The sequence below is a fragment of the Sorex araneus genome, chromosome X (assembly GCF_027595985.1).
Source record: "Sorex araneus isolate mSorAra2 chromosome X, mSorAra2.pri, whole genome shotgun sequence".
NCBI classification, from domain to species: domain Eukaryota; kingdom Metazoa; phylum Chordata; class Mammalia; order Eulipotyphla; family Soricidae; genus Sorex; species Sorex araneus.
In genome coordinates, this window is record NC_073313.1 from 122,759,149 (window position 1) to 122,774,036 (window position 14,888).

Genomic DNA, 14,888 nt, shown 5'->3' on the forward strand with positions numbered 1-14,888 from the left:
GCAAGCAGGGAAGGCTAAGGCCATTCAAATAGGCAGGTATCGGAATAGTTAGACAGTTATTGCCAAAACTCTATGTAAAGTACGATTTTTTGCAGAGCTTAACAGTGTGAAATAAGGTGACTGTTAGTAATAGCTTATTTTAAAGTGTTTCTCCACAGGATACTACTGACATTTTGGATGAAACAATCCACTGTCCTACTCCTCTGGCTCCCAGTAGTCCATTTTGCACCTCTGACTCCCTCCTACTAAATAATAGCAGCATTCTTTTCCCAGTCATCTTGCCAATCAAAAATGCCTCCTGGGGAACCAGTGCTCAGAATGGATTCCCAGCATAGACAATAATCTGTACCCCTTCTGAAAGTCACAGGGCATGTTTTGAAAGACGGGAACATGGCATTAAGTTCTGAGCTCCAGAACAGAAAGAAATAGTGAGAACTGCAAATCTACATTAAGCAATACCAAATCGGGATGAAGAGACAGCTCAATGACCGAGCACACGCTCTGCACACAGGAAGCCCAGGTTTGATACTCAGCACCGCATGGTCCTTCAAGCACCGCCAGGGATGACTCCCGAGGAGACTTGGGAGCAGCCCCCAAACACTGCCATGCGTGGCTACTCCCCCCCAAAAAGACCCAAAATAGACGAACAAATTATGACAGGCAAAGTTACCTACATTTGTGCCCAGTTACCTCTTTTAACTTTATATGATACAGCAGGTAGAGCACTTGCCTTGCACACAGTCAACCCAGTTTCAACCCCCAGTACTCCATATGGTCCTCTGAGCCTTGCCAGGAGTGATCACTGAATTCAGAATGAGGAGTAAGCCCTGAGCACCACAGGTATGGCTCAAAAACCTAATGAAATATAACTGAGGGACAGACTTGTCTTTTGCACGTATGAAGGCTCTATTCCTAGCACCACCACCAGTACAACAAAAGAATTTTAGATATTACGCCTCCTTGTTGATGTTCTTCTAAGATGTATGACTCTAATAAAGAAGATCCTCGACTTTTCAGAAATAAAACACAGAAATTGTAAGGAACCTGAAACAAGGGTGTCTAGACTTAGATTCATTGCAAGTCAGCTGAAGATAACAGACATACACATACTATGCTTTTTGGTTTGTTTTTGGGCCACACCTGGTAGTGCACAGGGGTTACTCCTGGTTCCCCTGTGCTCTGGGATTACTCCTGGTGGTATTTGGGGGAGTATACATGGTGCTGGGGATGAAACAGTGATCAGACACGTGTAAGACAAACGCCTTAACACATGCACCAACTCTTCAGGCCCTCAGTCAGACCTTTAAGCACACATTTAAAAATTATCAGTGTAATAAATACTTGGAATTTCTTTATTTCAAAATGAAAATAGGGGCTGTAGTGATGGCACAGCGGGTAGGGCTTTTGCCTTGCACGTGGCCAACCCGGGTTCAATTCCCAGCATCCCATATGGTTCCCCGAGCACCACCAGCAGTGATTCCTGAGCCAGGAGGAACCCCTGAGCATCACCGGGTGTGACCCAAAAAAGTAAAAAAATAGAAAGAAAATAAATTAATCTATATAACCAAAATATATCAGAAAAACAAAAACAAAACTGTACAGTAAATGACAGCTTTTCCAATCATCAAACTGACTTCGCATATAAGATTACCTTTTATTATGTCAGTTAAACTGAAGGCAAAGTCAAAGCTTCACAGAGTTCTAGAATCAATTTTTCAATGTTTTCCTATACTAACTCTTGCAAGTCACTGGAGACTAAGGGGGCTACCTTCTTTCTGACTATACCGAAGAACTTGAACCAAACCTCGCAAGGTTGTAGGGAAGAGTGAAAAGTAACTTTTTATTCTCCAGGAAAGTACCACTAAGCATTTACACGAAGCAATCAAGTCTCATGTCAAACTCCATATGCAAACACCTTTGTATAAGTCACCCTTAGAGAAAATTATAAGATACTCACAGAGGACTGCTCATAAGTTTCGTGTGGATGTCCACAGAAAGCCACAGCAACCAATTCTGTAGTAGCTCTTTCAGGCTTTGAAGAACATTACACTGAGGGAGGCAAAGGAGAGGTATTTGCAAAATCATTCAGATACACAGGATCATTGAGAACACACTAAATCACAAGATTTGAGACAGAAGAGGTTGTGGAGAGGATGGCACACAACTCAGAACCCAATAGCCAATGCTCTAAACTCACCAGACACTGAGATAGATGAATGCAAAAAACACATTTATCTTGCTATTTTCTCTCCAACACACACATATCTACATGCAGCTTAGCCTTCAGCTCAGTCCAGGAGGATTCTTGTTTCTCTAAATCGGACTCATTTTTAACATCCACTACATCATTAAATACTGCAACACCCACTCCTTACCGTCTTCCCCAGAGATTCTTTGAAGCTGTCACAGATATGAGTCTACCACCCTTTTTACCTTGTGCCTACAACTATAATTTATTTCTTTGATGGTCATAAAATTTATCTTCTCTTCTGTGAGCATGGAAAACAATTCTAGTTTTTTCCTTGCCTTTATTGTTCAGTCCTATTCAAATGCACAACATTATAATCTCTATAGAAGTGTGCCCAGAGCAATTATGAGAAATGAATCATCATATCTAAATTTAATATAATACATATGATCTCAAGACCTAATCTAGGAGAGGTTTCTTAAACACGCTAATAGATAATGGCCTGGCACCAGGCGGCCAAGTGGGAGACGCAGGGATGCAGATCTTTGTGAAGACCTTGATGGGCGAGACCATCACCCTCCAGCGGGAGACCAGTGACACCACTGAGACTGTCAAAGCCAAAATCCAGGACAAGGAGTGCATCCCGCCCGACCAGTAGCATCTGATGTTTGCTGGCAAACAGCTGGAAGATGGCCACACCCTCTCGCACTACAACATCCAGAAAGAGTCCACCCTGCACCTGGTGCTGTGCCTACATGGGGCCATCAGTAAGCCTTTGCTGTACCAGCTGGCCCAGAAGTACAACTGTGAGAAGATGACCTGCCAGAAGTGCTACACCTGCCTGCAGCCCCTCGCTGTCAACTGCCACAGGAAGAAGTGTAAGGCACACCAACAACCTGCCCCAAGAAGAGGCACAAACAAAGAAGGTCCCTCACACGCCGCACCCCTGGGCTTCCTCTATTGGGGCCCTCAATAAAGTTCCCCTTTGATTGACTGGAGCAGCAAAAAATAAATTAACTAATTAAGTAAAATACATAATGACTTGGCTACATCTGAGTATCTCCACTGATAGGGTAATTATCGCTACCTCATGAAGACTGCAATAAATGCTTTTTAAACTTGACATCTAGAATTCAAGTCATAAAATAACTTCAAGTTAGAAGGAACACTGGTGTACTCTAAAACAATCTTCTTGGGGGTATGGTGCCACCATCAGGTAAACCTGTACCTGTGGGACAAGTGCATCAGCAGCTTGATGATGCCTTCAGACTTCCAGATATCCCAAAGTTGCTACAGTGTCTTTGGCCAGACCCCAACAACTTGGGGCCAAGTTTACCAAGAATTAAACAGCCAAAAGTTAGGTATGTGGGAGATACACCCACAAACCACCTCTGGCTCAGCTATATAAGCTCATTTATTGGCCTTATTTCAGATACCCATCCATAACTCTCAAAAGAGATCAAAAGATGCAGTTAGGGCCTGTAGCGCACAGGTAGGTGGAAACCCATGATTGAGAGCCCCAGGCTCCCCTGGATCACGACTGAGCCTCCTCCCTCCAGGTCCCCAGTTTTCCAGTAGCTTGGCAGTCACACCCACAAACTGCCCTTGGCACCATGTAATCTCATCAACGGCCAAGACCCAGAGACTATAAACTAAAACTCCCGGAAGTGAGTGCCATAGAATGCCCTGACCCTGCACCAGGCTGTCTTCACCGGGGCACCTTTCAGGGGGGGCAGGTTGAGTTTCCCTCCCTGCCCCAAGCAGAACACTGACAGCCAAAAACCTCCAGAACCCAACCACCACCATGCCCAATGCCACTCTCCACATGTTCGGACAAGCCTCACCCAAGAGGGCATGAGCCTTACCCAAAAGCAGACCGGCAGAAAAACCCAGATATGTGGGAACCCGTGACTGAGATCTCCAAGCCCGCTAGGATTGGGACGGGGTCTCCTCACCCCAGGTCCCTAGTTTTCCAGAAGTTTGGCAGTCATACCCACAAACTGCCACCAATGCCATGTAATCTCATCAATGGCCAAGATCCAGGGACTATAAACTATAGCTCCAGGAAGAGAATGACACAGAATTTCCTGGACATTATATTCTATCCATAACAAGCAATACAAAAGAAATCATCTAGCATTGCCTTTTCGGCAGGTTTGTGTATTAGTGAGACTGGTGTTGAAATATTGAATGTAACCAAAATAGAGAGAGAGTATGGGGCAAATTGTCTGCCACACAGGCAGGGGAAGGGTTGTAATGAGGAGGGGGTGGGGAATACTGGGGATTTTGGTGGTGGAAAGTGTGCACTGGTGAAGGGGTGGGTGTTTGATGATTACATGACCTAAGCTCGAACATGAAAGCTTTGTAGCTGTATCTCATGGTGATTCAAAAAAGGGGGGAAATAATAATAAAATAAACATTAAGAATAGAATAAAAAAGTAATGTGGAGTTCATGCCCAATTCAATCAACTTAATCAGTGGATGAATAAATAGCAGTACTCCTACATTGTTTAAAAAATAAAAATAAATAATCTTCTGGCTCTAACCAGGAAGTTTAACACTTAAAAATACTACATATTACTGCAATGTATTTTTAAAAGACTGATCCTTAGTGTCTCAGCTGTATGTCTCTATCCCATCTAGCCCTCACTTTGTTTTGTTTTGGGGCCACAAGTGGCAGTGCTCAGAGCTTATTCCTGGCTCTGCCCTCAGGGATCATTTCTGGTGAGTTCAGGGAATCATATGGGCTCTGGGGATTAAATCCACGTCGAACACATGCAAGGCAAGCACCCTACCCACTGTATACCCAATCTACCCTACTCACTTTTCTTATTGTAAAATATGTGACATTTAAATTTTTTAAAGATTTTATTTATTTATTTTTACAAAGCTTTTCATTATTGGATTTCAGTTGTATAGTATTCCAACACCCATCCCTCCACCAGTGTACATTTCCCAGCACCATTGTCCCCAGGTTCCCTCCCGTCACCCTCCACCTCCTGCCTATGGCAGGCATTTTTCTTCTCTCTTTCTCTCTCTGTCTTTCTTTCTCTCTCCTTTTGAACATGGTGGGTTTCACTATTGATACTGAAAGGTTACCCAGAATTTTCCTTACCTACTTTTAACCCTCAGCACTTGTCCAGCCTGATCATTCCCAGCTATTATTGTCATAGCGGTCTCTTCTCTATCTTACCTATCCTCAGCCCCCCACACACTTGTGGTTAGTTCCAATTGTTGATCTAACCCCTATTTTCCCTGGCCATGGATATTACTCTTCTACTATATATACTTAGAGAATCCTAAAGCTTCTACCAAGAAGCTCCTAGAAACGATAGACTGATATAATAAAGCCACCGGCTATAAAATAAATACCCAAAAGTCCATGAATTTCCAATACACATAATGAGAGAGAAGAAAGTGATATGAAAAAAATCCCATTCACAATCATGCCTCAGAAAATTAAGTACCTTGGAATCAGCTTAACTAAGGAGGTAAAGGAATTGTACAAAGAAAACTATAAAAAGCTACTTCAAGAAAAAAAAAGGACACAAGAAAATGGAAACACACCCTTTGCTCATGGATTGGGAGAATTAACATTGTCAAAAATGGCAATATTCCCCAAAGCATGATACAGATTCAACATGATCCCTATAAGGATACCCATGACATTCTTCAGAGAAACTGATTTTGAACATGGTGGGTTCAAACTTCTGAAATTCTGTAGAACAACAAGCCCCCACAAATAGCTAAAGCAATTAATTCTTGGGGTAAAGATATTGGAGGCATCACCTTCCCTAACCTCAAACTGTACAACAAAACATAATTAAAACAGCATGTTATTGGAACAAAAGCAGATCCACAGGCCAATGGAATAGGACTGAATATCCTTACACACACCCTCAAGTATATAAACATACAATCTTTGATAAAGGAGCAAGAGATGTGAAATGGAGCAAGGAAAGCCTCTTTAATAAATGATGCTAGCAAAACTGGACAGCTACATGCAAAAAATGGGCTCAGATCTCTACCTAACAACACCAGGCACAAAAGTCAGATCAAATGGATTAAAGACCTCAACATCAGATCAGAATCCATAGGGTTCATTGAAGAAATGTTCAGCAAAACCCTCCACGACATTGAAGCTAAAGATATCTTCAAAGATGAGACATCACTGACCAAGCAAGTGGAAGCTGAGACAAACAAATGGGGCTATCTTAAACTAAGAAGCTTCTGCACCTCTAAAGAAACAGTGACCAGGATACAAAGACAACCCACGGCATAGGAAAAGATATTCACCCAATAGCCTCTGATAAAGTGTTAATATCTAGGATATACAAGGCACTAATTGAACTCTACAAGAAGAAAACATCCAATCCCATCAGAAAATGGGGCGATGAAATGAACAGAAACTTTCTCAAAGAAGAAATTCGAATGGCCAAAAGGCACATGAAAAAATGTTCTACATCACTAATCAGGGAGATGCAGATCAAAACAACAACGAGATATCATCTCACACCACAGAGACTGGCAAATATCCAAAAGACAAAAGTATCCAGTGTTGGCATGGATGTGGGGAGAAAGGGACTCTCCATCGTTAGTGGGAATGCTGACTGGTTCAGCCATTTTGGAAAACAATATGGACGTTTCTCAAAAAAGTAGAAATTGAGCTCCCATTTGACCCAGAAATACCACTTCTGGGAATATACCCTGGGGCCCAAAAATACACAGCAGAAATACCATCTGCACGCCTATGTTCATTGCAGCATTATTCACCATAACCAGAATCTGGAAACAACCTGAGTACCCGAGAACAGATGAGTGAATAAAGAAACTATGGCACATCTACACAATAGAATACTACACCGCTGTCAGCAAAAATGAAGCTATGAAATTTGCCTATAAATAGATGGACATGGAGAGTATCGTGCTGAGTGAAATGAGGCAGAAGGAAATGGACAGATATAGAATGACTGCATTCATTTGTGATATACAAATATAGACATATATATAGTAGATGAATAATATATATGGCCCTCACTTTAAACCAAGTTTTTTTCTATGTTTATGAGAGGAAGACATGGGTTTTTCAAAAAGCATGAGAAGCATATTATCTACCCCTGGATATAAGCCTTCTCTGTGACTCGGCAGGTAACTCTGTGGCAGAAAGATTGTCCTGTGTTAATGATGTCCTAGGTTGATATCCAGCACTGCAAATAAATACACTAATTCATTAACTAAAACTTCTGTATATACCTATCCCTGGTAGGTAGTCATTAAACCCATGGCTGATCAACTCCATCCACTACTGGGATATATTGTCACTTAAGATCCTTTATCCTACGCTGAATTGGCTCTGCCTATATGAGTCAGCCCCATATCTAATTCTGATTCCTACAGGCAGAAATCCCTTCTTTGCATAGAACAATCCTCAGCTATATAAAGGAATTCCAAAAACCCTAGATTTCTTTCCTATCCAGGCATAATATCTTTGCTCCCTTTACAGCCTCTAGTTGGAAATTCTGAAATTACTTGTCCTTGACGCACCGAATCCTATGATTTTTAGCTACAAAATATCCAACTTATCCTTTTCCTTCCAGACCCACTTCACATGGTACTTTGTCACTGTTTTTCTTATGAATTTGACCCTTAAGTTTCCTGACTACAGTACAAAAGCTATCTTCAATACTATTTCCAAACCATTATTCCTCCTTTCTCCTGTAAAAGAGCTGGTGTTTTTACTGCCCAATCTTCCTACCTTTTACTTGTTATCTTTGCTCCTCTCTACTATGAACCTCAGAGTATAATTTGAAGACATTGAGGACCTTAGTGTCATCAACATCTCACTTAGGTGGTCCAAGAAGATTCACCAGAACTTTAACTTCACTCCTTTGATTAAATCGGAATTGAGCCGCCACCACCTAAATCTATATAACTTTTTTGATTCAACTTCCTGTTCTAGTTTGCTTAGCCCTTCAACTTGGGATACAGTTACTTTTCCTCTTCAGTACCAGAGACATTCAATCCCTTAGTTCGTTTCTTTCCAACCTCAATTTTCGGTCATTTTAGTCTTCTCTTCACTTTCCTTATTTATTTGAACGAGACCACACTCCCTTGGCCTCCATTCAACCAAAAAGATCCCAACTGTCTGACTTTCATAACTCACTTTCTCTGCTCCTACATCTGAATTGAAAATATTACACAAATATACATAATATACAGTTCACTGTATCACTGTCATCCCGTTGCTCACATTGTGAGATTTATTGTTTCTTTTTTTGGCATAATGAATACACCACGGGTAGCTTGCCAGGCTCTGCTGTATGGGCGAGATACTCTTGGTAGCTTGCCAGGCTCTCCGAGAGGGGTGGAGGAATCGAACCTGGGTTGGCTGCATGCAAGGCAAACGCCCTATTCGCTGTGCTATCGCTCTTGCCCTATACATAATGATGCCACTCTAAATTTATGGTCTCTAATTTCTTCTAAGCCCAAGACACATCAATGCCACACATATCATTGTGGCTCATGCCTGAATATGACTTAATTAACACTAATGGGAACATAGATGTCAACATGCTAATGAAGCAAAATCATCCTCTTACCAGATTTCAATCAGCTTATTTTCTTACCCACTGTTCTCAGTGACCCCCCCATAAACTAACCATCCTGAGATCATCCCATTTTTCTCCAGACCATCCCTCCTGAAGTCCCCTCCCAATTCTACCCTCCACAGCAAACTTCCTAGTTTGAGAATATTTTAGGCACATAAATAGATTATTAGGCACAGACTCAATTCCCAGGGCCTAGGAGAAGCGCATCCTGCCATAGAAAGCCTGCCTCGCAAGCACATGGTCATAAATCCGAATCCCCACTGTTGCCACGTGTCCAGGACAATCCTGGCAGCTCTGCTGTTGGAGCCTAGCAGTTTGGCTATATGTGATCCGTGGCACTACAAGGAATTTCAGTTGTACCCCTGTCAGGTATGGCTAAGTGCCACAGAGGGGTGCAAATCCTGGCAAGCACTGCAATTTGAAAGAGAATGTGAACACCACCATCAGAAAGTCCAACCTCTGAAGAGCGGCACAAGTGTGAGCGCCACAGCTATCCTCCCTCCGTGAGCACTACAATCATAATCGACATGCCTCACCTTGAAGAGATTAGCCTCCAATAAGCATTCAGTTGCAAGCACTGCAACTAACACATGCAAGACTTGGTGAATACCAAAGCGAGGTGTGCAAGTAAACCCACACCCTAATGTTCAACCCTCAGCAAGCACCGAAGCCAAAAATGTACGTACAAGCATCACCACCAGCTGTGCGTGCAACCACTACCCATGACAGCAACATCAACAATAATGGAGAGAGGGAAAATTAAAATAAAACAAGAAACCTGAGAAAAAGAATTTCATACTGGGTCTGCCCTTTTCCCTCTGACTCATTTCACCCAAAGGCAACAGAAATGAAGAGCAGGAGAACTGGTCCACAGTAGGAAACTTGCCCTTCGGGGAGGGGTGAAGGGAGATAGGTGAGGGAAGGACCGCTATGGTGATGACAGAGGGAAGTGGGCACTCTGGGAAAGGAATAAGTGCTGAAATGAAGCAAAATGACATGCATGATATCCTATCAGTTACAGTTGTGTAAAGCACAGAAGTGCCTGAGAGGAAAAGGAAAGAAAATATTTCCCATCCTATATTGAGGCAGACTGGGAAGCAGGAGAGAAACTGGGGACACTGGTAGAGGGAAGTAGATACTGGGTAAGAGATTGGTGTCAGAATATTGTACATTGGAACTCAATCATGAATACTTTTGTGATTTGGTAATTCAACATTTTTTTATTTTTAAGAAAAAGAAAAAAAAAGTCAGTGTTTGATCTTTTCTTCCAACAGCACAAATCCATCTATCTTTTTTTAATTAATTTATTTTTTAATTAGTGAGTCACAGTGCGGGTACAGTTATAAATTCACACATTTTTGTTCTTGTTTTTCCCTCGTGCAATCTTTAAGAGCCCATCCCTCCACCAGTGTCCATTCTCCACCACCAATGAACCCAGTAAACCTCCCACCCCCACCCCACCCAGCCTCTGTGGTGAGGCATTCCAATTTAAATCCATCTATCTTATCTGTAACAGCTTTTTTCCCTGTCTTAGAGGGTATGACTCTTCATCCCTCAGCATCCATTCAAGCAAACCCCTCTAACCAGTTTTCCTATCTTCCTGTTTCTTCTGAAACCACGTTCCATCAATTTTCCTCCATCTTCCCTACATTACATCCTCTCCTTCTCAACTGGCTCCTTCCATTCTACCTATGGACAAGCTAAGGTTTTACTTATTCTGAGGACAAAAGAAAAAGAAACAAAAAGCACAAACTTTTCTTGATTCAATGTCTCACAATACCTATCTCACTCTCTCTGTCTCTCCTTCTTTTTAGACAAACTCTTTAGAAACAGATGTCTATACCATCTGGTCTTCACCTTTCATTGATTCCTTAGCATCTACAACCTAGTTCTACCTCCATGTTTCACTAAAAACAGCTCACAAAGTTAGCCAACACCTTTGTAATATCAATTCAATATAAACATATTCCTGGCAACAATATTTCCTCATTCTTTATCACATGCATTCTTTGTGTTTCCTTGGCAGTAATTTTCTCCTAGGTCTTTTCATACCTCTTGAAAGAGTTCTTTTGTAGATGTTCCTCCTCTTCAATTAAGAATTAAATTTTATGTATTACCCTGGGTTGTTACTGTCTGTTTCCCTTCCTCTCCCCACTCTCAAATATAAACACATATGCATCAATTATATGTACTTATTATGCTGGACCGTATGAAACTGGCAATCATTAAATATTTCTAATCTACAAAAACAGCCATTTCACATGACTTTAGATTGATGAAATAAGAGAAGCAACAAACAATAATCAAATTGTTGGTTGGAGAGATAGTACAGCTGATAGAGTGCTTGCTTTGCACACTGATGACCCAACTTCAATCTTTGGTACCATATATGGTCTTCAGAGCACTACTGGAAATGATTTTTGAGCACAGAGCCAGGAGTAAGCCCTGAGTACAGCTAGGTGTCGCCCAAAGACAAAAACAAAAAGAATAATCCAATTGGAAGACTGGGAGAGAATCCAAAAAAGTTGCAAAACGAGATGCTTGAAATTTTATTAGCTGGGGAGAAGTGGTGTATAGACATTATTAGTCAGGCAGTAAGTTAAAAATGGTATAAATGAACTGGCAAGTGATATGTAATTAACGAAGTGCCATTTGATTACAAAAAACACTGCAATGTATTATTTCTGTCCATATGGCCAACAGTGAATGCTTTAAGGTGAAATATATTATAAATAAACATTTCCTATAATGCTCTTAGAATAGAAATAACCATTCTATAAGAAAGGAAAGAAAGTCTCTTTGACTTTCTAATAATTCTATAAGAAAACAAAGACTCAGAAAGAATTTCTAGAAGTCACAGTGATTTTCCCATAAGATTAACACTTAATTTTACTATAAGAGAGAAGAATAATTTTATTAATAAAAAAGAGTGTGTTGTATATAAAATGGATGAATTTTGGATGATGTATATAAAATAGTGAATTTTGCTTGCTTTGTTCAGTAAGCATTCCCAGTACCAAAGATGTTTAGCGCATAGGGGTTCTCAATAGATAGTTGTGAAATCAGTAAGTGTATCCACACAAATACAAACCACAACAAGCAAACTATGTATGATTCCTATTTGTGTTTCTTAATTTTTATAAATACTCAGTTGATACTTTTCCATTAACTTTAGCATCTTAGTATAAGTGGAAACACTTCGGGAATATTGCAACAAAATCTTATAAACAAAAAAAAATTATGCATTGACTTTGAGTGCTGAAGCCACTCAAAAATCCAAGTCTACTGAGTTAAAGTGACATGGAATCTTACATACTACTTAGAGAATAAAATTTCCTACTGAATTTAAGCATGAAAGTCTGATTTTTACCTTGAAATCAATGGGTGATGTAAAGAAGATCTGTGCTAGATGGTCAAAAATAAGTGGTTTCAGCTCTAGGATTTAAGAATAGAAGATTATTCAACATTTTTAGTTAATATTGCACTGAATCAAATGACTTGAAATTTTCGTACTACATACCAGAGAAGTTACTAATAGGAGTCCAGCTTAGAAGTTGAAGGAACTGTGATGAACAATAGAGACCATCCCAGAGAGGCAGGTTCTTATACAGGAAAGTTTCACAAGAACAAAACCCTTCCTGGAACATAAGTAAACAGCAAACCTTATAGCGAACTCTTCGGTCGTAATTATACTCTAAACAACCAGTTTATTTTGTATCATAATTGTTTTATTCTTAAGATTATTTTCACATAGAAAGATTGCACTCATATGTGGAATATAAAGTAGCAGAGAGATACAAGCTTGCAATGGTGAAATTTCTGGCAGAAATTTCTCTGGAAATTTTAGTAACTAAACTTTAGTAATTAAGATTACTAAAATACCAAAATACAGAAATTCAAAACCATGCGGCCACTAGTGCGGCCACTCGACCTCATATCTCTTCATTCTCAGCAATGGAAAACAAGTTATCCAATGCTTCACTTTCAGCAATGTCTGACTTTGGGGGGGAGGGAGAACTACAAACAATACTAGTGAGTTTTTCATTGAAATATTGAATGTAATCAAAGTAAAGAGAAAGTAAAGTAAAATTTATCAACTACACAGGTGGGATAGGGGGTGGGGGGTAGGAGGAGGTATACTGTGGTTCTTGGTGGTGGAATATGTGCACTGGTGAAGGGATGGGTGTTTGAGCATTGTGTAACTGAGACTTAAGCCTAAAAGCTTAGTAACTTTCCACATGGTGATTCAGTTAAAAAAATATTATTTTATATGATCCTTGTGTTGGGTGTCATACTTCCTCTTAAAAAGAATTAGTTTATTCAGGAAAAAATGTGTTTTGACCTTGAAACAGCAGGATGCTTGGGCAGTCTCGGGCCGGGGCCGGTGCCGGCTCGAGCTCCGCCGAGATTCGACCCGGGTGGCCATGCCTTTGCACAGCCGCTTTGCTGCTGAACGACCAGAATCCAGAGACAGCTATATAACTTGGGGTCCCAGTGAGTGCTTGCAGCCATGTCTCCAGACTGTGAACTAAACTTTTGTTCCATGCTGCTCCAGGAAGGAAAAGGATTCAATTTCCATCTTAAATCTCCCTGGACTCAATTATTAAAATACAGAAATCCTAAACCACGGGGCTGCTACCACGGCTGCGCAACTTTATATCTCTTCATTCTCATCAGTGCAAAAACAATTATCAAATGTTTCCTTGTCAATAGGGCCGTATTCTTGGGGGATAAACTCCAACAAGAATAGTGAGTTCTGTGTTGAAACTCCAACAACAATAATGAGTTTTGTGCTGAAATATGGAATGTAATCAAGATAAAGAGAAAAGGAAGTGAAATTTATCAGTTATGCGGGGGGGGTTGGGGGGTGGGGGGTAGGAGGTATACTGGGTTTTGGGGGGTGTTTTTTGGGTTTTTTTGTTTTTTGGTGGTGGAATATGGGCACTGGTGAAAGGACGGGTGTTTGAGCATTGTATAACTGAGACATAAGCCTGAGAACTTTGTAACTTTCCACATGGTGATTCAATAAAATAAATTGTAAAAAAAATAGACTTAATTCGTTTATTCATATCTGGATACATTACCACCTTTATAAATAGCTTTCAAATACCATAAAATTTGATCAGTTGGAAAGAAGGTAAACATTCATGCTGTAGAATTTTTCTGAGAGATATGACTATTATTTTGGAGCTCTAGAATCAATAAAATATAAACAAGGCCATACAATAAGGCTAGCACTTCATTAAAGTTCGTAGACCAAATCCCAAACTCTGGATGGCTCCATGTGGAGAGGCCTGGATATTTAAACTGCTTATATTTCCACCAAAGTGAGCACCCAGGATTACCTATTTATCATCCTGAGCCTTAAATACTAGTGTGCATAAGGGCTCTATTCTAGACTTTTACATGAAATGTACTCTGTGTAATCTCATTCAGAATGTAGCTAAAAGCAACACCTATCTTATTTTTTTAATCATTATTTTTTAAATTTTTAATTAGTGAATCACCGTGAGGGTACAGTTACAGATTTATACATTTTTGTGCTCATGTTTCCCCCATACAAAGTTTGAGAACCCATCCCTTCACCAGTGCCCATTCTCCACCACCAGTAAACCCAGCGTCCCTCCCACCCTCCCCAGTCCCGTCTCCCCCCACCCCAAACTGCCACTATGGCAGGGTATTCCCTTTTGTTCTCTCTCTCTGATTAGGGAAACACCTATCTTATGAAAAGTCTGGTTCTCTATTCTAAATTTCATGTCTGAGCTTTAGTCTCATTATCTAACAATCTACTGGATATAACTTCTTATATGTCCCACAGGCAACTTTTAAGTCAAATATATATATATATATATATATATATATTTCCTTCCAAACCTATATTCGATTTCTCACTGAATATCATTATCATCCTCCCAAACAGGAAACCTAAAAGTGAACTTAATTCATCCCTTTATCATCACAACCATCATCCACTCCCTACATATAATTCCATGAGCATTTACCAAGAAGGTACCAAGCTGAACACCTATACATGAAAAAAAAAATTAGACAAGTTTCCAACAGACTCGTCTAAGGTTTCAGTAGAGACTATT

At 40.4% G+C, this 14,888-nt stretch overlaps 1 protein-coding gene and 1 pseudogene across 1 annotated transcript in view; one reads left to right on the plus strand and one right to left on the minus strand.

The window, feature by feature from the left end:
• The window catches only part of CENPI (centromere protein I), a 91,172-nt gene that overhangs the window by 27,105 nt on the left and 49,179 nt on the right, over positions 1-14,888 (minus strand). The window contains exons 12-14 of the mRNA XM_004611687.1: positions 12,317-12,434; positions 12,167-12,231; positions 1,958-2,049 (exon numbers count right to left, since the gene is read on the minus strand). Of these exons, the coding sequence (XP_004611744.1) occupies positions 1,958-2,049; positions 12,167-12,231; positions 12,317-12,434 (275 nt within the window). The remainder of the gene's footprint in view (positions 1-1,957; positions 2,050-12,166; positions 12,232-12,316; positions 12,435-14,888) is intronic.
• Positions 2,721-3,177, plus strand: LOC105943115 (uncharacterized; annotated as a pseudogene).